The 23,261-nt window shown below is 45.8% G+C and overlaps 1 protein-coding gene across 3 annotated transcripts in view; it reads left to right on the forward strand.

The window, feature by feature from the left end:
* Positions 1 to 23,261, forward strand: part of MFNG (MFNG O-fucosylpeptide 3-beta-N-acetylglucosaminyltransferase) — a 35,330-nt gene that overhangs the window by 892 nt on the left and 11,177 nt on the right. Inside the window, exons 2-6 of one of the 3 annotated variants that reach the window (XM_088652098.1) lie at positions 2,577 to 3,088; positions 8,377 to 8,425; positions 16,196 to 16,298; positions 17,051 to 17,204; positions 17,346 to 17,431. In XM_088652098.1, coding sequence (XP_088508224.1) covers positions 2,735 to 3,088; positions 8,377 to 8,425; positions 16,196 to 16,298; positions 17,051 to 17,204; positions 17,346 to 17,431 — 746 coding nt within the window. In that variant the 5' untranslated portion in view covers positions 2,577 to 2,734. Of the gene's footprint in view, positions 1 to 1,087; positions 3,089 to 8,376; positions 8,426 to 16,195; positions 16,299 to 17,050; positions 17,205 to 17,345; positions 17,432 to 23,261 lie in introns of those variants that run through there. The other 2 variants (XM_088652099.1, XM_035128320.3) reach the window with 2 other exon arrangements.

Consider the following 23,261-nt stretch of genomic DNA (forward strand, 5'->3'; position numbering starts at 1 on the left):
AGTAGCATCTATTCTCAAACCAAGAATTGTGCTCTGACCCCAGCATCCCCTTCCATCGCTATTGCACACTGTAGGAGACTGAAACAAAAACGAAATACCTTAGAGCTACAGGTAGTTTGCTACATTTCAAGAGGCAAGTTTGCCACCTTGATTCTTGTTTGTAATAACTAAGCCTTACTTCTCCCCCTAGATGTTTTTAATGTATGCCTAAGCATGGATGCGGGGTAAGGGGGGTTTGCAAAGATTATCATACAGCTGTTCTTGCCAGGGATAGCAGTGGCTGCATACACACCAGGTATTTAATTTGTAAATTGCTTAATTGTTTAATTTGGTTGTGTACTTTTTGATGTTTTTTTATTGTTTATGACTACTTTTTGTTATGTTTGTAATGATGTACTTTTTCACGTTGAAACATGCCTTCTGCATGGTTTTAACTATGAAAATGTGGCATGCAAATAAAACGATGTACAGGTATTTAAAGCATATCACTTTTTCCAGTGAATCCTGGGAAAGGTCGTTTACACCTCACAGAGCTACAGTTTCCAGCACCCTTAAACTACAGATCCCAGGATTTTCTGAGGGAAAACTATGTACTTGAAATGTGCCTTATAAGTAGAATGTGCAGTGCCAGATTTATGTATAAGCTAAACAAGCTATAGCTTGGGTCCCCACTCTGTGGGCCCCCCCCAAAAGGGAGAAAATTGGATGTACAGTTCCAAAATTGTTGTTGTTGTTGTTTAGTCGTGTCCGACTCTTCGTGACCCCATGGACCATATCACGCCAGGCACTCCTGTCTTGCACTGCCTCCCGCAGTTTGGTCAAACTCATGTTCGTAGCTTCAAGAACACTGTCCAGCCATCTCGTCCTCTGTCGTCCCCTTCTCCTTGTGCCCTCCATCTTTCCCAACATCAGGGTCTTTTCCAAGGATTCTTCTCTTCTCATGAGGTGGCCAAAGTATTGGAGCCTCAGCTTCACGATCTGTCCTTCCAGTGAGCACTCAGGGTTGATTTCCTTAAGAATGGATAGGTTTGATCTTCTTGCAGTCCATGGGACTCTCAAGAGTCTCCTCCAGCACCATAATTCAAAAGCATCAATTCTTCGGCGATCAGCCTTCTTTATGGTCCAGCTCTCACTTCCATACATCACTACTGGGAAAACCATAGCTTTAACTATACGGACCTTTGTTGGCAAGGTGATGTCTCTGCTTTTTAAGATGCTGTCTAGGTTTGTCATTGCTTTTCTCCCAGTTCCAAAATATAAGATAAAAAACAAATAAAATAAAACCTACATACAGCAGCAGTGTTTTGTGTTGTGTAGGCTCCTATGATGTAAGTAATGGGCCCCGCCATAGCTGCCAAGTTTTCCCTTTTCTCATGAGGAAGCCTATTCAGCATAAGGGAATTTCCCTTAAAAAAGGGGAGAACTTGGCAGCTATGGGCCCCGCCTGCTAGCCTGCTCCCTAAAATATCACATAGAAAGGGTCCCATTACCTACAGTAGCTTAGGGCCTCATCAGACCTAAATCCTGCCCTGACAATATGCACCCATTGTGTTGCTGCCCCATAATATTTGAGATGTACCGGGAATTATTCCTGATAAACTAACAAATTCTGGTTTCTGTCCTCTCAAGCAAACTCAGCCCAGCTCTGTAATGCAAAGAGCAAAGGAATCGCTCCTTTTTACCTCCTTAATTGCCTGCAACCCACAGGTTATAGGTGTGAAGGGAAACTAATTTCCACCAGGTGATCTTTGCTTGCGCACCCTTATTTACTAGTGAGCCGGCCTGAGAAATCAATGTTTGCAATATGCGTGCCATTTCCTTGACTGAGGAGATAAATTCTCCATTGGGAAGGGGGTGCTTTTTTCACAGCCTGACAAAGCCGGTCAAAAGGGCAGCAGCTGGGAGGGCAGGCAGGCGGCTGTTCAGATGGGAAGATTTCCCCTGAGACACGCGGGACCTGCCTAGCCGTGAACCCATAAAAGCCGTGTACCCATAAAAGGGACTGGGCGGAGTTTGCCTCCTTGCAGCCAAAAAAATGGAGCTGGGAGAGGGAGGGCAGCAGACAGCTGGTGGGACTGGAGAAAGGCAGTTTCCTTTGCAGCCCTGGCTCTAGCCTGCAATTGCTGGGAGACAAAAAGGAGGCAATAAAAAAAAAGGAAAAACCTGCCTTGCCTTTGAGGTTAGAAGCTCTGTGTTCCAGCTGGGAAAGAGAGGCTGTTATTTGGGAATCTTCACTTTGGAAAGGTGGGCACTTTCTTCCCTCCCTTGGGATGGGCATTTGTCCATGGAATCTTGACTTGACAGCCGAAGCTCATCCTGTGTGACTTCAGATGGGAGCCAGGACCGTGCCTTTTTGGTCCTCCTCTTACCTCCTACCTAACAGCCTCTGCCACCTGCCCTCTTTGATATTTGGAAAATCAGGTCTCCCTAGATCCCATGCCTCTGCCCTCCAGGCTTCCTCATCCCTTGAGGAGTGAGTGGGGGAGAAAAGAGTGAGGCAGACCTCTTTGGTAATTTCTGCTTTCCTGAAGAGCCACATAACCTCGCTCACTGGCCCCTACATCTTGCATTCCTAGGGTATTTATTAGACAGACCTTGGCCTATCTCCTTGATCTATGCCATTCTCAACTTTGTGGGAAAGCACACAGGCTAGAGCAGGATTTGACCTTCAAGCACTGACGCAGGAAGAGGGGCTTTGAACCTCGCCCATCTCCTCGCTGCGGGATCGAAAGCCATGTGCCGGTGTCTCCTCCAGGCCTCCTCTGGAGTTGTTCTATTTCTCGTGAGCATGGTGCTTCTTTCCACGAGGCGTTACGGCATCCAGGAAGCGGTCGGCAACCAGAGACTTTCAGGAGGGATACCTGGCAGGTGGGCATGGAGGGAGATGATTCTGGCAGACTGGAGAAACAGGAGGGGGACTGAGCATGGAAAACAACTCAAGGGCCACGATGATGGTATGGCACATTCTGCTGTTGGGAAAGGCCTCTTGCCGGAAGAGCTTTTCATCGCTGTCAAGACAACCCAGAAGTTCCACCAGTCCAGGATGGGATTGCTGCTGGAGACTTGGATCTCCCAGGTCAAAGGACAGGTTGGTATGAGGGTGAGAAGGGAGGGTTGAATGGACCGCTGACACCAGAATACCTAAGGGAAGAACCTGCCTGTGATTCTCATATGCATTCATGCGCATTGCGCACGCATTGCCTAGAATGAAATGATGCCTTAAGCCAGGATTGGTCATTTGGAAGCCTCAGGGCTGGAAACGTCCCCAGATGTGATTTGATTTAGCCCCAAGCCCTGGTGTTGCCTGCCTTTAATCAAAGCATAGTAAAAAAGGAAAATAAGGAAAGTGCCTGCTGTTGCACTCACAAAAAGAGAGAGTATCTTTTTACAACGAAGCTGCCTTATACCAGATTCTAGTCTTTACACCGTTCATTATGCTGATGGCCATCTGTCTCATCCATCATTTTATTTTACCCAAGAAAAGTAACACCAGTGTGTCTCTCGGAGAACTTCAAAGCAAGCCGAGGGAGCAAGCCGCATAGATTTGGAGGAGACTGATAATGGGGGAGGGAGGAGAGCAGAGCAGAGCAGAGCAGAGCAGAGCAGAGCATGGCAGTGTTTCTCTCTCTCTCTGCTAAGCTTCACTTCTCTAGTTCACTGTTGGGGGGTGGCTGAGGATGGTGTGCCCTGTTCTGTAGGGCTGTGCACTGGACCCAGACAAATCCTGAGTCCTGAATCGAATCAGTCTGGTTTGGATCAACCCAGGAGTCCGCCATATTGGGTTGAGGTAGCCCTTGGTCACTTTGAGTTGGATCAGGTCCAGCTGAAGCAATCTGGGGCTGTCAAAAGGGGTGCAGGATATGGTGGTAGCAAGGGGGGGGGGAAGGAGATATATAGGGTTTTAAACCTTAATTAGACACTGCGCAAGGTCATCAGATTGGTTCAGAGTCTGGTGCCAAGTTGAGTTGTTCTCAGGTTGGATTGGTGCCTCTCCAAAGCGCCCACCCGAGCCCCGAATTGGATCGGGGAGAGGCATGCACAGCCCAACTGTTTTAACTATGCTTCATTTGTGTGGTAAAGATGGTCCCTGCACTAGCTCCCCAATGCCTCTCAGGGCTTTTTAAGCTGCCTTGGGAACACTGGCCTTCCAAAACACTTGTTTATGAGCTTCTTCACATGTTAAAGGTGAATGGGAAAAACATATTTGGCGAGGCAGATTTCATACTGTTTCAACTCATGAGGAAACAGTATGGTTGACTTTGAGACAGACAAAGGATTGCATTCGTGTAATGTGTGAAACGGGCCTAGGAATTCATACATGAGTATATACTGTCCTTTTTTTCTTAAAAAAATGTTTAGGGGTACTTTCATTTTCCTACTCATATTGAAATACTGCCCCTCAATGAGGCCAAACTTAGATTCACAAAATGTTTAGGGGTATGCGTACCCCTGTGTCCCCACAGAAAAAAAATATCACTGAGTATGTGTCTCTCTCACACACATGCACAAAGCAAAATGTTGAGGACCTTGCAAAATGTACGCTGATAGTTTGCCATCACACCAACACCGAATGCTCTTTCATGGGCGGACAGTTCTGGTTGACATATCATTTAGAAATTCACGTCGCCAATTGGTGATTTAAGGAGCTAATGCGCCATATTCAGCCCTGCTATATTCCCAGCAAACGTGTTTTTTTCTCCCCTCCCTCGTATTTTTTGTTGTGGTCGCTTCGTCCCCCTGGTTTCTTTTCTTTATCGCTGTCCCTCAGCTCCTTCATTCTTCCAGAGACAAGAGGCCCACAATAAAACCCAGGCTGGATTTGTGAAAAGGCCTCGCCACCGCCAGGCCCAGGGGAGGCCCACGTGCCTGGGCGGCTGTCTGAATGACTTTGCCCATATTTCAGCACATAATGCAAGTACACTGTTTAACCAGCCTGCAGGCAGCTGGTGGGGAGATTGTTTAAGGCTTGTGTCTCTCTCTTTCAGTCCCCTTGGCTTCTTGAAAGCCCATTTTCCGCTTGAGAGGAGGTATTCTTTGCTGGACGCGATCCCCACTCTGCCCTTGGGATGGAAGAACATGCCACATGATGTTGTCGAGAGGGCTAGGGAGGGACTGCGGGGAAGAGGAGGAGGAGGAGGAGAGTAGGGAAAACAGCAAAGAGCTTATAGGTCTTTTACACACAAACAGATGTTCTTTTCTGAATTCAACTTTCCTTTCACTACAAAGCTTCTGTTTAATCTGCTGTCAGATATCTTGCAAACATCACAGCAGGATTCTCAGGGGACAAACCTGAGCCTATTCGATGGTCACCCCTTGGGCTCATGAGTTATTTAGGGAAGCTGGATCAGACCAGGTTCTCCAGCCCCAGGCTGGTGACTAAAAGCTCAGTGTGAGCTGGCTCAGCACAATGAAACCTATATATCGAAAGCATCTGTTCTACAACAATGACTCATACCTATATCAGATGTTATTGGGGCTCCAGAGCCCTAGTAGAACCCCCTGGTGCTACAGTAGGCGCTTATATATTGCCCCCCAAAAGGAAATACAGTGGAACCTCGGTTTATGAACACCTCGGTTTACGAATTTTCGGTTTACGAACGCCGCGGATCCATCTGGAACAGATTAATTCACTTTCCATTACTTTCAATGGGAAGGTTCGCTTCAGTTTATGAATGCTTCAGTTTATGAACAGACTTCCGGAACCAATTACACCCATGCTTCGGGTTAAGTACGCTTCAGGTTGAGTACTCCGCGGACCCGTCTGGAATGGTTTAATCCACTTTCCATTACTTTTAATGGGAAAGTTCGCTTCAGTTTATGAACGCTTCAGTTTATGAACAGACTTCCGGAACCAATTGTGTTCATAAACCGAGGTACCACTGTACACGCCCCTCTCCAAAATAGGTCAAAAGAGAACATACATTTGCAAAAACAAAACAAAAACCCACACATGCAAATTTATAACCATAGATAAAAATCTAGAAGGACTGTAAGTTAAATAGAGCAAGGAATACTGCTATGAGTATGTGAATGCCTGTTTGGTTTGCTGTATAGGTTCTAATTGTCCGTCCCCCCCCCAACATTTGTTATTGAATTTTAATAAGGACAAACAGGTGACAGAAAAAAAGAAATGAAGGGAAAAATAAATACAGTTAAGTTGTCACAGTTGCCAATAAAGAAATACAGGAAACAGTGCAATAATAAAATGTATCGAAAGGAAAAAGATGCGCAGTTTATAATTGCATTGAGTTATGCAGTTTAAATCAAAACAATTAGAAATTTTAATTCAAAAAAGATGATAAAAAGTATTCCATCGAAATACCCACATAGACCTGTGGTGTCTGACACTCCTGTGCTTGTATATAAAATAAAATAAAATTGGACCAAATGGCAAAGCTGTGATCTTGAACACTTGGGAACCCTGGACGCATTTAGGTTATGCAGTATTTTCTTCAAGAAGGGTGATTTGCCAAGTCTTGGAATAGCAATAGTCTAGATTACTGAGATCAAAAGTTCTGCAAAACTTGGCAGTTGTGGCTCTGGCGGCTATCAAATCAGTTCCTTGTTGTTCTGGTCTTGATCAGAATCTGCAAACAGATTCAAAAGGGGCGGGGTAAATTTTGTCCAGTTATCAATGGATTCTCAGAAAATACTTCTGTCCAGAACCCTTTTACCTTGAGGCAGTACCATCACACATGTCAGTAGGTTCCAATACCCTGGCACCCCAGCTAGCATAAGGGGGGAAGACAACTATATGGGGCCTTGAACCAGAGCATTTTCCAGCCTTCTGCTATCTGCACTCCACAGGTACTAACTCCTACTCTCCCCTGTGGTGGTTCTTTAGCTTTAAACTGCACTTTGAACCGGACCGCCCTCCAAAAAAGGAGCTCCTTCAAATAAAGGGCTATCCTCTGACAGCCTTTCAAACAGAGGACTGATCTCGGTAAAGTAGGACACATGGCCACACTAACAGAGGCTGGTGCCTGCCCTGGCCAGACGTTGTGCTGATCTGGGGCACTGAGAAAAATTGAAAATGGCTGTCCACAACTACTGCCAGATGAACATGCATCCGAGAAGTTGCCCGAGAAGCTGGACACGATCTATCTATGTTGTATTTGTTTTAAAAGCAATTTCTCAATGGGTGAGGTAAAAAGGTAAAGGTAAAGGGACCCCTGACCATTAGGTCCAGTCGTGACCGACTCTGGGGTTGCGCGCTCATCTCGCATTATTGGCCGAGGGAGCCGGCGTACAGCTTCCAGGTCATGTGGCCAGCATGACGAAGCCGCTTCTGGCGGTTCCTATTTATCTACTTGCATTTTGACCTGCTTTCGAACTGCTAGGTTGTCAGGAGCTGGACCAAGCAACGGGCGCTCGCCCCGTCACAGGAATTCGAACCGCCAACCTTCTGATCAGCAAGCCCTAGGCTCAGTGGTTTAACCCACAGCGCCACCTGGGTACTCAACACCAAAACACTTGCTGGGGTGGGGTGAATGGCATTCTACAAAGACGTTAGCAGGGGTGTCGCAATGAGGGGGTGATGGGGGAGGTATGCCCCAGGTTCCACTCTGGGGGGGGGGGTGCCACTTGGTGCCCCCACCCCCGCGACTCCCAAGCCGAGCCTCCAGCCTCCCGGTAAAAAGTCTGTGCATGCGTTGTTACGTGGCGGGGTATCACCGCCCCCCACTCACGCCTCCAAAGCCGCATGCCTCCAGCTACAAACTCTGGGCAGAAAGCCCGTCACGCTGAGCGGGGGGGCGGCGGCAATACCTCGCCACGTAATGCATGCGTCGTTATGTAGCGACGCCCCTACCCCCGTGCATGCAATTTGCCGCCCCGGGTGTTGCGGCGCCTCGCTACGCCCCTGGACGTTAGTGACCTGTTCCACTGAATGATCAACACCCTCTCAAAACCGCAACATGCAGGGTCCTTTGGGAAACACCAGCTTCAGATCCATCTGAATTTTTTCAGCACAGAACAAACAAGCATTCAAAGACCGGATTTCAAAAGATTATCAGCTAATCAATTAATCAGCAAAGGGGAGCGTTGGTCTCTCTCTCTCTCTCTCTCTCTCTCTCTCTGCAAAGAAGCTGGGTCAAATACTTACTTTCCATCATCATATAGCACTTTAAAAAATATCAGAACTTGTTACAACCTCTATTTTGCCGCATCTCTGTGAGATGGGGGCATTATTATTCCATTTCCACAGATAAAACACTTTCTGAGTGTTCAAAGCATTTCACATTCATTACTTCAGTAATAATCTCATATGACGCATAGCCACGGTGGAGAGAGTTATGTGGCTTGTCATTGGATGGCAGGTATGGAACTCAGCACATTTTAGGCACTGGAATAACCCTTCTCTCTTCTTTTCCTCAGACATATGTCTTCACCGATAAAGAAGATGATGAGCTACGGGAAAAACTGGGTAATCCGGCCTTTAGTGTTGCGCAAGATTTGGTAACTGACTTCTGTAAACTGTGTGTCAGGAACACTTGGGTAATAGCATCCTTACATGGCTGACCGTGGGAAAGGGTTATAGCTCAGCCACAGGGCACATGCCTTGCAGCTTCAATCTCTGGCATCTCTGAAGGAGGTCTGGGGAAAACATTCGGGGTGTGTGTGTATTTCCTGGTATTGTGCGTATTTGCGGTTGTGTGTGAGGCGATCACGTAAAAGTGGGGGAGGGGATGCCTATATTATGGGGTATCTAAGTCTTGACTCAGGGCTCATACATACATCTACTTGTCCCATGATGCCTAGGCATGGGCCTGAGTGGTTTTGCCTTTGTCCCGCTGCTCCCTCCTGGAAAACTCACTCTTTAGTGCTAAATTGGAACAAATAGCAATGTATGGAAAACCAGATTGCTATTTGTTCTGATTCAGCCCTAAACGGCATGTTTTCTCTGGGAAAAGTGGCACGTGGAAAACTGCTTGGACACATGCATTCCAGGCATAGGTGAAGCGAAAATGTGGACAAGCCCTAAGACTGGGGAGACCCAGGTTCAAGTCCCTGCTCAGCCACAGAACCCATTAGGAGACCTGATGAGGGGCAGTCAGTTTGACTGACTGTTGGACTATGCTCAGTCTGTGCTCACTTGGCACGCTATTAACTGTGATCTCCTTCCAAGGGAAACCAAACAATGCATATTTCCTTAATCTGAGCAGCTTTGGACAGATTGGCCTAGCCTGGTGTAAAGATAAAGAACCCTGAGAAGGAAGAGCCATATCAACCACCAGCACCTGGAGAATTAATAATAATAATAATAATAATAATAATAATAATAATAATAAATTTATTATTTATACCCCGCCCATCTGGCTGAGTTTCCCCAACCACTCCTGGGCGGCTTCCAACAGAACAGAACATTAAAATGCAATAATCTATTAAACATCAAAAGCTTCCCTAAACAGGGCTGCCTTCAGATGTCTTCTAAAAGTCTGGTAGTTGTATTTCTCTTTGACATCTGGTGGGAGGGCGTTCCACAGGGCGGGTGCCACTACTGAGAAGGCCCTGTAACTTGGCTTCTCGTAGTGAGAACAGACGGAGCAAGCACAGAGGTAACCTGAACATAGCCTTCTCCACTTTGGTGAGATGCGCTGCGTTTCCATATAAATTATACTACTTATTTCTAAATTTGCATGTATGCATATCTGCACATTTAATGCAAATTCGCACCTCTTCTACCCCCCCCCCCAATGTGTTTCCTCTTTACTGGTGATGCAGAAATCTCCACCCCAGGCTTACTTCTGTGTAGGCTTGCTCTGGCATCACCAGTTCCAATCCAAACCTGCTTAATCTACAAGGTCCTCAAGGTCAAATACAGCTATGCTTGGCTCTTCAGCTATCAAGTAATTAGCAATTTCATTTACCGCAGCTTGTGCAGTTCTCCAGAAACGCTGAATTAATGGGCAGAGCCAAAAAATATGACATAAAATCTGCAGGTACTGAACTGCAACGCCAGCTAACAATCTGTGTTTGGTAAATACAACAAACAGAGCGATCCAAACCCCCCAATCTCTCCACTGGAAGAAGTTTAGAGGAGTTGGAGTGGAGGTATCTCTCTACACCCTGCCTTGACCTGACTCTGCTGACCTCCACCAATGGCAGGGAAGCCCCTGCAATGAGAAAAAACTAAGTGAACCACCCAAATGGCAAGTAAGTGGAAGCTACCATCCATGGTATCTCTGCTACCAGTAGCATTTCAGGGGAAGGGCTGGACTGGGTCTCTACAGGATCTGCTGGAGCTGGATCCTGAGCTGGTCCTACTGCTGTCATGTGTTGACAGCATGCCGGAACTGGGCCTTCTCTTAGTTCTTTCTTCCTTATTAATAGCTTTTAAATACAAAAAAAACCAGCAAGGATCATACAGGTTTTGATACAAAGGAACTAAGGAAAACTGGGTAAGCACAGGGTTATTTACGGATGATATAGAAGCGTGTAGTTCATATACGAAATCCATCTATAAGCAAGACGAAAATACGTAGATTGACCTAGACAGGAAGGAAAAATCATACATAGGCAGGAAGAGAAGTTACACATAATTCCAAATAAACTCCAAATATTTTGGTACACAGTTTTTATGAGGATCATGTGACATATAATTAAAAAATGGCCACAAACAGTTGCAAAATCTCCTGGATTGCCCTCACCTCATTGTACTTCCAAATTTTATGTTAATTTTTCAGAAACTGCAATAAAGGTTTTTGTTTTTTTTAATATTGCATGCCTAAGTTTAGATTCTTTGCATCCTTCGAGTTCTGACATATGGTGAAACTCGCAGCCCACCAACATAAAAATGATCAAGTCCTTTGGATGAAGTTTATTAGCCCAATCGGGAAACACAGACAATCAATATCAATTTGGATTGTGCAGCACATCAGCATGTGGTGTCAGGCTCATTGCACATTAACACCGCTATCCAATTCCCCCCCACAACTGAGCAATACTACCTACCAGTTATGGAAGATCTGGGCCTTTTTGCTGCCCCAGCCTGAGAGCTGGTGGAGCAAAGAGCCATTTCCCCCCCATGGCCAGGGGTTTGGATTACTCTATGTGATGTTAACTAGGTGTACCACTGCTATTGGGTGGGATACACCTAATGAGTCCTGTCATCAGAAGCCACGTGCAAGGATTTCCACTTGAGCAACAGGGTCCCGCCCTCCTCCCATGCCCCAGGCCCTCCAAATTGGGGTCAAGAGAACCCCAAGAAGAGCACACAGGAGGAGGGGAAGGAAGATCATTCCGTCTGGCAAGCTGAAATAAAATAAGAAGACGGTGACCTTGAATTCCAACCAAAGAATTATTATTATTTTTTAAAAGGGTGATATTCAATGCTAGTCCTACTCAGAGTATACTCACTGAAGTTAATGGACATGAGTAATGTAGGTTCATTAATTGCACTTGGTCTCCTCTGAATAGGGCTTAGCTGAATACCACTCGTAGATTTTAAACTGTCAGATCACAATATTGGAAGCACAGCGTTTATTATTATTTTTGTACCATAAATCCATTGTAGTTGCTCTTTGGTTGCCGCCATTTTCTCTCCGGATGAGGCTTCTGTTAAGGAGGTCCTAACTCATTCCCCCAGCTCTCAGAACCTCAATACCATTTTGCTGAGAAAATGAGATCCTTTCCCCGACTAGTGCTATCATCGCTAATGTGATTACTATGCAGAAGGTAATTGGCAACTGTTGTCAGCACCCTCTTGGGTAGTGCCTGGGAGGAGAATAATGGCCATCAACGAACTCCCCTACCAATGCCATTATCTGACTTTGCTTGATGAGCACTCCCTCGCCTGGTTTTGCTTATCAATAATCTTACTCGGTATTCAACAATGAAATGCCTGGTGTTTTTTAAAAAAACGAAGTTAATACAACTTTGAACCACTGATTCTACTTTGCTCTGTGCTTTCTAGCTAGTGGAACAGGAAGGAAGGAAGGAAGGAAGTCCCTTCACTTTACAATTCCAGCTCAGGCAAGCTCAGCCAGTGCCTGCAAGCTGCCTTTTCAGCTCCTACTTAGGGCCGCAATTGGCAGAACGTCCGATAAACTATTGGGGAAAGCAGTTGCCCAAATGCATTGTGGGTCTGAGATCTGGGGCAAGGGTAAACAAGCTTCACTGGAAGTACTACAAATAGCTTTGTTTTTAAATCCAGAACTATCCACAGCAGTCCTGCAGAGAGCAGAAGAGACCTGTATCTTCTACGAAATCAAGAGGTAGTAAAGGGAGTGATTCAGTCTTGGTGCACAACTAGGGGGTTACAGACAGATCTGTCAGGACAGAACATGGCAATATTCAACACTTGTAGAGCAGGGTGGGGGAATCTATGGCCTTCCAGAAGTTGGTAGATTACAAGTCTCATCACCTCTGACCATTGTTGGCTGGAGCCGATGGGAACTCTAGTTCAACAGTATCTGGAAGGCCACAGTTTCCGCACCCCTGCTGCATTTATTTATTATTATTTATTTTAATAATTTGTTGTTGTTGTTGTTTAGTCGTTTAGCCGTGTCCAACTCTTCATGACCCCATGGACCAGAGCACGCCAGGCACTCCTGTCTTCCACTGCCTCCCGCAGTTTGGTCAGACTTATGTTCGTAGCTTCGAGAACACTGTCCAACCATCTCATCCTCTGTCGTCCCCTTCTCCTTGTGCCCTCCATCTTTTCCAGCATCAGGGTCTTTTCCAGAGAGTCTTCTCTTCTCATGAGGTGGCCAAAGTATTGGAGCCTCAGCTTCAGGATCTGTCCTGAATAATTTATATACTGCTTAATGCAGTAGTTTTGACATGTTGTACGATGAAGTCACAAAGGAGATACAAAGGATTAAATCAATACAATTAACCACACAATCAGAAAAGTTTACTTAAAATGTCTGCTGGAAAAAAGAGAAAAGACTTCACCAGGCAGCTTAAGTTTAGTAGCAAGGCAGGCCTGCTTGTTCTCAATCAGGAGGGAAGTCCGCAGAGTTGGGCCCATGATGCTCAAGGCATGGTTGCTGGTCATTGCGAGCTGTGCAACTGACCGGTGGATGACCACTAACAGCAACTCTGCTCACGACCTCCGTGATTAGGCAAGGACATTAGGAATCATGCAGTCCAATCACACTGGACCCAAGTTCTTAAGGGCCTTGCAAATTATGAACCTTGAAATTGGACTCGTACCATATGGGCAGCCAGTGCTTTTAATCACCAGAGTTATTTGCTGGTGGTAGTCTGTCCTCTCACAAGTAGTCTAGCTCCAGCATTTTGCACTGGTTGGAACTTCCAGACCAGCCCTAAGTGTAGCCTCACAAAGAGCGTACTGCAGTAATAAAGTCTTCACATTCCCAAACAGGGCTGTCTTAAGCATATGTGGCACCAGGGTGCAAAGATCTGCCTGCCCCCCCCCCGGTTGCCCAGTCCCAGGAGGGCAGGAGGACAGAGCTGGCTGGCCGCCTCAGCATCTTGCTGGCTTGGTTGCTCCTGAACATGCGTAGAAGCGACTTCTGGTGCTGCGCCGCTGCTGATCCCGCATTTTTCAGCGCGAGACTTGGCAGCTATGACTCTGGGTATCTCTGTGAGGTCTGTGCCCGCAGTTGAATAGCGTCCGTTCCCAGGACTCATCTCCCCTCCCTGCTACTGGGCCCTGCAACCATTGCTGCTTCTTCCACCACTTCACCTGGCTGTGAAGATAGGAACATGTAAAGCTGCCTTTTATAGGCTTGTTCGCCCATCTACTCCAGCAATGCCTGCTCTGACTGGCAGAAGCTCTCCAAGTTCCTTCACAAGAGGAGCCCAAGGTCCCTCTAGTCCAGCATCCTGTTCTCAACTGGTTCTTCTCAAAGTTGTTGGACTCCCAATTCCAATGAGCTAGAATGGCCAGTAAGACGGAGATTACTGGTCAATGGGCAGGCTCTTCCCTGGACTCAACTCTTGGGCCCCATGCTCTCAGCCTGGTGCCTCTGAGAGCCTGGCACCCGGGTGCCCCGCACCCCTAGCGCCTATGGGTAAGACGGCCCTATTCCCAATGCATGAATTAGGATCCCTGTCCAAGAATGTCTGTAGTTTCTGTACTAGTCATAGTTGGTAAAAGGCACTGCTAGCCAGGCTCTTTGAGCCTCCAGTGACAAAGATGCACCCAGTAGACTACCAAACTATGAATCTTTTATTTCAAAGGGAGTCCAACCCCACCCAGAGCAGGTAACTGGGCAATGTCTGTCTTACCTTGTATCTCAACGCCTGGGGTGTCTAATTCAAGATATCCCGGCATTCTTGATGAGCATGGTTGTATCCAGTTTTATTATATGGTGCAGCAGCTAAGAAAATTTGAGCAAATATCTTGAAGGAAATACCAGTGAATTGCAAAGGTGATTCACTTGAGTAAGCTAAGTCAAGCGTAATCACTAAGAGTCTTTTTAAAGGATTTATTTTAGCAATGCCTTTTACATTAAATGAGAATTGGGAAGCTCAATTGGTCATGGTTTTTTGCCTTCCAGACATTTTACTTTTTTATTTTTATTTTTTAAAAGCTACCGTTTGCAATGGCCTGTGGCTTCAAGCAATAAACACCGACTGAGTTCCTGACTGCCTCTCACTAAAATGGCGACTCTTTGGAGCCAGCAGACTTAAGACAGTCATTGCGGCAAGCCTTCCGCTGTTCACTGTGCACTCATGATTTAAAACCATGGTGAGCTTTCCCTTAACTAGGCTATTCCCAGCCCACTCTCTAAATCATGGGTTGCTACCATGGCTAGCACCATAGGAGCACATTTGCCCACAGAAGCCTTCCCTGGCCCCCGCAGGATCTTGCCCCTGAGCCCCTCTCTGCTGAAATGAGGTTTGAATGAAGTCTTTTGTTGCACGCACGCACACGTGTGTGCATTGTTGTGGTGCATGTGCAGCTCCAGTGCATGTTTGGCGCAACAGTTTCTCTCGTCTGCAAATGTGCCCAAAGGCCTGAAAATGTTGGGGAGCCCAGCTGGATTATCACAATGGGCCCTAAATGGGGCTGCCCTTGAAGATGACCCAGAAACTTCAGCTAGCCCAAAATGGAGTAGCCAGATTACTGGCTTTGGTTTTAAAACAGCTTCATTGGTTGCCAGTTCATTCTGGGGGGGTGCAACTCAAGGTGCTCATGTTAGTATTTAAAGCCCCAAGACCCCAAATATCTGAAATAACACCTCCTTCCCTACAAACACTCTTAGGTGTCAAGAGACTGGCAGAGGCAGCCAACTTGGAAGTGCTCTGTGTGGGGGGGGGGGGCAAGAAAGGACATTCTCTGTGGCAGCCCCTAAGTCGTGGAACTTCCTCCCCATAGAGGTGTCTCTGGCACCTTCACTATACAGTTTTCAGTGAATGTTTAAGATGCACCTCTTTATCCTGGCTTTTTATCCTTGAGATGCATACTTTTAGGACCCACCCTATTCTTGTGTCTGTGATTTGTTTTAAACTGTTTTTAACGTTTCATTTTAAATTGTTGTGATGTGCCCTGGGACCTTTGGGTGAAACGTGGGTTAATAAAGATAATAAAAACTGGCTTATTATATTTATGTCATCCCCCACCCCTGCACAATGACCCAGGGAGGTAGATAGCTGAGAGAAAGTGACAGGCTGAATGTCACCCAGGGAGCTTTCATGGCTGAGTGGGGATTTGAACCCAGGTCTCCTTCAGTTCTCTTCCGACACTCTGGTCACTACATCTTAGCTGCCAAGTACCCCGTTTTTTGCAGGAAACCCCCGGTTTTAATTTTAATCTGTTTCCCGCTGTTCTCCCGAATGGAGAAAAATCCCAGAAATCCCCCGGATTTCCAACCTGCCAGTGAGCCTCCATCTTGGGTGCTGCTTTGCCCATGTGTGGGCACTGGAAATAGGGCAGAGCGGCACCGGAAGTTGCTTCTACCTCCGGTGCCGCTCTGCCCTATTTCCGGTGCCCACACATGGTCAGTGCGGCCCTGGAAGTTGCTTCTACACAACTTCCGGTGCTGCACCGCTGCTGATCCTGCATTTTTCAGCGGGAGACTTGGCAGGTATGCACTACACTGAACTGCTGCAGAGCATTGCTGTGGTACGGAAGACTTGGAGATGTACTGCACAAAAATGCCCTTTGCACTGGGGAAAGGTCTTGTTGGGGGTGTAAGCTTGTCTGTGTTTGAAGTTGTTTTAAATAAATCAAAATAGGTCCAGGAACCCACCCAGAAAGCATTTCTCCTTTTCGCATTAGGTGATTGCGTGATCATCACAAACTGCTCTGCAGAGTACAGCCATCCAGCACTTTCTTGCAAAATGGCGGCGGAGTTTGATGCCTTTTTGGTCAGCGGCCTGAGGTGAGCAAATGTACAGTACTTGAGTTGGGAGATGTGACATGGGATGGAGTCCATTTCTGTTCAAGTTTAGTGAGATTGTTTATTGACATATGAATGTTGTCAATATAAGTAAACACTTGTTCTCCATAGTTGGCCTTTTGTGGTCTCGTTATCCAAAGCTCCATTCGAACTGTAGTTTGCCTCTGCAAAATTGTCCTAGGAGGGAGCCACTCATTGGAGCCATCTGAGATCACTCAGGAAATGCAAACGGTATTTAGCATAGGTAGCATAGGGAGCCAGCTCCCTCTGATCAACATGCACTACAGAGCAATTGTCTGCTTGCTCCAGGTGCTGAATGCCAAGGTTAGTAAATTAAACTGTGTATGACGATGAGTCAGTGGCAGAAGTGCAGTTGCACCAACCATGAATCAAATGGAGCCTAGACTTAACTGGTGGGATAGATGCCAAAAAACTGTTCAACAGCTGCCAACAACAGCTAACTATGACAGGGCAGTCTGGTCCATTAGGGCAAATGGGACACCACTCAAGCAACTCAGTCTGCGCTCAGCCAAACACCAACTGCTTGTCTTCTTTCTTACAATTTGTGTGAGTGTGTGCTTGCGTGCCTGTGCCTCTTGGCTGTGGCACCACTCACTGTTGTTCTCCCTGCCTTCCACCCTACCAGTCCCAATGGCCATTGTTATGGAATCAAGTTGAAATTATATTCTCCTCTTGAATCTACCGTCTGTGCATTTCTCCTTCTCCTTCTCCAGCTGGTTTTGCCACCTTGATGACGACAACTACCTGAACCCACAAGCTCTACTCAAGCTCTTGTCTTCTTATTCTCCGGACCAAGATGTGTATATTGGGAAGCCCAGCTTGAACAGGCCCATTCGTGCCTCAGAAGCTTCGCCTAACAATCAGACAGTAAGTCCAAGCCCTTTACTTCAGGAATAAACAGCAGGTTAGCTAGGAATTCTAAGGGCAGCTAGGTGAGCTTCTGCACCCCAAACAACAACAACAACATGCATGCTGAATACCCAACATCTCCATTTCCCCTCTTTTCAGAAATCAGTGTATTTTTGGTTTGCTACTGGAGGTGCTGGATTCTGTATCAGCAGGAAGCTGGCCCGGAAGATGGCTCCCTGGGCAAGGTGAGCAGTGACCACTAATAGATCTTGTATTCTTGTTTCTCATTTCACATCTTCCTGCAATGGCTGGAGTGGGGAACCTCTGGCCCTCCAGATGTTGTTGGATTCCAGCTCCCATCAGCTCCAGCCAGAATGGCCAGAGGTCAGGGACAATGGGAACTGTAGTTAAACAACCTCTAGGAGACCACTGGTTCCCCATCCCTGTCCAATGCTGTGACCGCTGCCCCAAATCGCATCTTTGTGGCCAGCGCTGTCTGCAGATGTGAGATCAATTTCCCAAGTGATGAGTTTCGAGTTGGTTTCTCCTGATTCATTTATTAATTTGATTGCCACCCTTTATCACATGTGATCCCATGGCACTCTCCAAGCATGGGCATGAAAACGATAAAAACACAATAGAACAAATGAAACCCAAATTTAAACCAAACCATACCACACAAGTGGGCCTCCCCCAACTGAAACTTCAACCGGTGGTGCAAAGCTTTCAGAAGCGGCAACAGACATACCTCTGAGGAAAGGGAGCTCCACAGTTGGGGTGCCAACCACAGAGAAGGCAAGCATCAGGTCTGCCGAGCATCATGGATCTATGTGCAAATTCAGACATTACTGAAGGCATGCAGACCCTGACCATGACAAGGCAGTGATCATGATTTGTTGAGAATTTGTTGAATCTGTTGTGAACAGGGTTGTTCTAAAAGACTCGGGGGGGGGGGGCACATTCGTGTAATACAGATTTGCATAAAGTTTGCACCTGCTAATTTATATGTATGGAGGCACATTGAGCCAACTGTCTGAGGGAAAGCTGCTCTGCAAGTGAAGTTTTAACAATTAACCCCCTGAGCCATCCCTTAACAATGCTCCTGGATGGGAGGTTAATAGATGTAAATGAAGATGAACATTTGCTGAAGTGTGCGCCTGCACCCACTGGCATTTGCATGTGCACACTGTAGGGATCAGACAGCCCTTAAGGTACTTTGGACCCAAATTGCTTAGGGCCTTGTGAATTAACACAAGAACCTTGAACGTGGCCCTGTGGCAAATCAGCAACCAGTGCAGGTCTCTCGGTGGTGGAGTAACAGGCTGTTGGTAGTCTGTTCCTGTGAGCAGGTTAGCTGCTGCCTTCTGTACTCATTGCCACTGCAAGCAGTGGTGGAGATAGCTGCTTGGGCACCCAGAGCAGGGGGGGGGGGATGATATGCCCATGGGGGTGGGGCAATCTGCCTGGGGGGGATGCGATCGGCACCACAGTGATCCGGCAGGATGTGTGTGTGTGCGATCAGTGCCGCATCGATCCGCTCGGGGTGTGTGTCTTATCAGCGCAGTGGTGTGATCAGCGCAGAAGGGGTGGGATCGGCACCACGTCAATCCACCCGGGGTGCAATCAGCGTCGCGCTGATCCTCCGGGGGGATTTAGTCACTCCCCTCAGGGATGACACCCGGGGTGGACTGCCCCCCACCCCCTTGCTACGCCCCTGGCTGCCAGACCAGATACAAGGGCAGCCCCTTGTATCATCGCATCTTGAGGCTACCAATGCATGGGTGACTGTGGTCAGGCTGTCGTGGTCCAGGAATGGTTGCAAGTGGCGTACCAGCCAGAACTTACAAAAGCACTCCTAGATTCAGAAGTCACTTGGGCCTCTAGGGATAGTGGTGGATCAATGAATACCCACAGACTAAACACCAGGAAGAACTTTCTGGCAGTAAGAGCTGTTAGGCAGTGGAATGGTCTCCCTCCAGACACTGTGGACTCTACTTCCTTGGAAGTTTTTAAGAAGAGGTTGGATGGCCTTCTGTCATGGATGCTTCAGCTGAGATTCCTGCATTGCAGGGAGTTGGCCTAGATGACCCTTGGGGTCCCTTCAGACTCTACAATTCTATGATTCTATGACTGTTACAACAAGTATGACATGTTTTGGGCCTTTGGCAAGCTCTTAGAACTCTCCAGTGGTTAAAAAAAAGAGAAGGAAACTGATTTGTAAACAGGTGCAGACTTTCTAGACGGCAAATGAATATGCACGGCGTTGGTTTTAGGGGGAAAGTCATTCGGTATAGAGCAGGGATGGGGCACATGTGGAGCTATAAGTTGTTGTTAAACTCCAGCTTCCATTAACCCCAGCAGGCATGGCCAGTGGTCAGGTATGATGGAAATTATAACCCAATAAGGATCTGGAAAGCCAAGGGTTCCCTTCTCAGTCCCTGATGCAGAGTGATATTTATGCACACCGGTCAATCTTCATTGTAATTTGGAGGTTGTGTTATTAGTAGTATAAGTATTACTACTTTTTGATCTCAAAGCACAATGTTTACATAAGATGAAGAAAAATCGACAAAATATATATGAGATGAAAGCAGGGAATACACCAAGGAGAAATAAAAACAGCTGTTTCAACAATAAAAAAGTTACAAAAACAAAACATGTGGTTGAACATTACCATTAAATTTTTCATTCCAGTAATGCATAAACAATGCCCAGTGTTCTACAAACTTGTTATCTAACTGGCATCTTTCCCAAACCCTTATATAATATGTCAGTTCAGTCATTTTGGCTATTTGCCCAATCTTTTCCTCACAGCCGTTAAACTTGGAAACGGTTGCCCTTTTCCTCTTAGTTGCCAAATTAATCCTGATTGCGCACAAAAGGTTAATAATAAATTCAAGATCACGTGTCCCAACCTTTCTAGGTATACCACAAAAGATAGAATTGTTTGTGAATCAAACGGTAATTGGTAATCTATAACATCTTCTACTATCCTAAATTATTGCTTGCCTGCCAATATATTTGTATTTTGGGGCAACATGACCAATTATGAATAAAATCAGCTGGAGCGGAATCATCCCACTAGAAATCTAAAACACACAGATACACATACATGCCCTAAAGTAGCTCAAAAGGGATCTGATTGCACTGATCCTTAATTTTATATACATTTTCTTTCAAGTTCACACAGAATAATTTTGAAGGAACATTGTCCCAAATCTAATTCCATGCATTTCCTATGAATGTTTGAATCTTTCCCCTATTTTCTTTGGTACCACTGAATTTTGTTTTGATTAACATCCAACACCGATCAAGGCCCATAGCTGCCAAGTTATCCCTTTTTAAAAGGGATTTTCCCTTATGCTGAATAGGCTTCCTCGTGAGTAAAGGGAAAACTTGGCAGCTATGTCAAGGCCCCAATGGCACTGGCTACCAATTTGTTTCTGGGCCCAATTCAAAGTGCTGGTTTTGATCTATAAAGCCTTGAGGACCACAGTACCTCAAGGACCAACTCCCCCTTTCTCTCCCCATATGAACCAACCCAGACCCCATGATCAACATTTGAACTCTTCTTTGTTTGCCTCCTCTACGTGAGGTCCAGAGGGTGGCAACACGAGAACGGGCCTTTTCTGCAGTGGCTCCCAATTTGTGGAATGCTCTCCTCAGGGAGGGTTGCCTGGCACCTTCATTGTTGTTGTTTAGTCGTTTAGTCGTGCCCGACTCTTCGTGACCCCATGGACCACAGCACGCCAGGCACTCCTGTCCTGCACCGCCTCCCACAGTCTGGTCAAACTCATGTTCGTAGCCTCGAGAACACTGTCCAACAATCTCGTCCTCTGTCATCCCCTTCTCCTTGTGCCCTCAATCTTTACCAACATCAGGGTCTTTCCCAGGGAGTCTTCTCTTCTCATGAGGTGGCCAAAGTATTGGAGCCTCAGCTTCACGATCAGTCCTTCCAGTGAGCACTCAGGGCTGATTTCCTTCAGAATGGATAGATTTGATCTTCCTGCAGTCCATGGGACTCTCAAGAGTCTCCTCCAGCACCATAATTCAAAAGCATCAATTCTTCGGCGATCAGCCTTCTTTATGGTTCAGCTCTCACTTCCATACATCACTACTGGGAAAACCATAGCTTTTCATTACATTCATCACATAGCACCTTCATTACATTTATTTAGCTGCCAGGCAAAAACATTCCTCTTCTTCCAGGCCTTTGGCTAATTAAACTAGAGCCTTTTAAACTGTGTCTGTGAGGGTATTGTTTCGTTAGTTACTATGGTATGTATTTTGGCTTCCTATATGGTAAACCACCCTTTGATCCTTGGATGTTGGGCCGTATAGAAATATTCATCAACATCATCATCATGAATGACCAAATATTTGTTTTTAGTCTCAGAAGGAGATATTTACCTTTCCCACTGCAGAGCAAACTAAGAGTCTTGCACACACTATGCCTGATATCTACACAAGAAGACAATGTCAGAGGGTCAAGGCCCTTTCGTGTTGCCCTTTGCTATGGCTCACTGGCATGCATGCTAAGGAGGAAGTCCTTCAGGACGTCCTCCCCAGTGACCACTAAAGGAAAAATAGAAGATAACGATGTCCAAGTCAGGCAGTCAGGACTTCTCTCGCCATGTACTTCCTCCCACAAATAGATTTGATGTTTTATCCCTCCTTCAAACTAGTTTGATGGCTTGCCCCTCTAAAATGCTGTGTGCTTAACAAATACCATACCTGAAAATCCTGGGGTGAGGAAAGCCGGAAGATCTTACACTAGATGTTCTTTTTATGGCAGTGTATTTCCATTATACACAATTCTTCCTAATTAAATTATAGCACTTCAACAATTTAAAATTTCCTAACAGTCCTAAATCAGGCAGGACCTTATAAATATTGAACAGATGCTAATGGTGAGACATTTGACTCAGTTTAGGTCTATAAATCTTCCCCGTCTCCCATACAACTAATATGTACTAAAGGACAGCGTATTTTCTTTAAATTTTACTCTGTCTTATGGCATAATATAATAAATAGTTCAGGGGAAGGGAATTTTTACATCCTAGTGTCCCAATTCTGTGCTTTTATCAGTACCAAACATTCCCTTGCCGCTGCTAAGGGTGATGAAAGGTAGCAAAGAAAAAGATTTGATACAGCTAATTGCCTGCTCCCAACTCTACTGTATGTGGTGAAGACTCTCATTTTTTTGCCTCCAGCCTGAATGAACTTAGTAATATATTGTTGGCAGGTCTTCAGTTTACAGTTATCAGTATAGATAGGAAGAACCATAAATAATGGTTTGACAATATTATTATCTTTACTGTACAGATTGTTCCAAACCATTAAATCTTTAAATTAGCCCGTAACAGAAACTTCTGCATTTCCTTAATCACGTTAACGTTATTATCCTCAAACAACCTATTCAAGGAATTGGAAGACTATATTTCAGGTATCTGATGTCATTAGTTTTCCAGGAAATTTCAGAAAGCAGGTGTGCTTCAACTTTCATTTGTTTCTCTGTGTTTAATACCAGAATTTTTGATTAAAAAACCCCCAATCTCATAACAAGATACTTCATTGAAAGAAGTAGCAGGCGAAGTTATTGTAGTGAATTTTCATTCCTCTGGTAAAGTCCATCTTTACTGTCCAGTCCAGAGGATTTATTAATTTTAGCATTTTTCATCACTTTCCCCCTAGTAAATAATGACTTCTGGTTCTATTGCATTTTTAGGAATGAAATACTTTACTTAAAATATCATATATATTGTCTGGATGACTATGAGCACAAGCCTAACCAAGCCTATTAAGAAGTACCCGGTAAGTCATATTGAAGCAAATGGGGCTTTCTCCCAGCTAAGCTGGGTTGGGACTGCAGCCTCAACAAACGCTTCAGATATGTTGCACAAACAGCCTCTCCATTTTTGCAAGACGAGGAGTCATTTCCTTTGCTACTTTGATTGCCAGGATTTTTGCCAGCCTTTCTCAGATTCTGTACAGCCAATCTTCCAGTGATTTAGGGCCCCATAACACAGAAAGGGGAAGCGGGTGGCACTGTGGGTTAAACCACTGAGGCTAGGG

This window comes from Zootoca vivipara, chromosome 9 (assembly GCF_965207765.1).
Source record: "Zootoca vivipara chromosome 9, rZooViv2.hap1.1, whole genome shotgun sequence".
Lineage (NCBI taxonomy): Eukaryota > Metazoa > Chordata > Lepidosauria > Squamata > Lacertidae > Zootoca > Zootoca vivipara.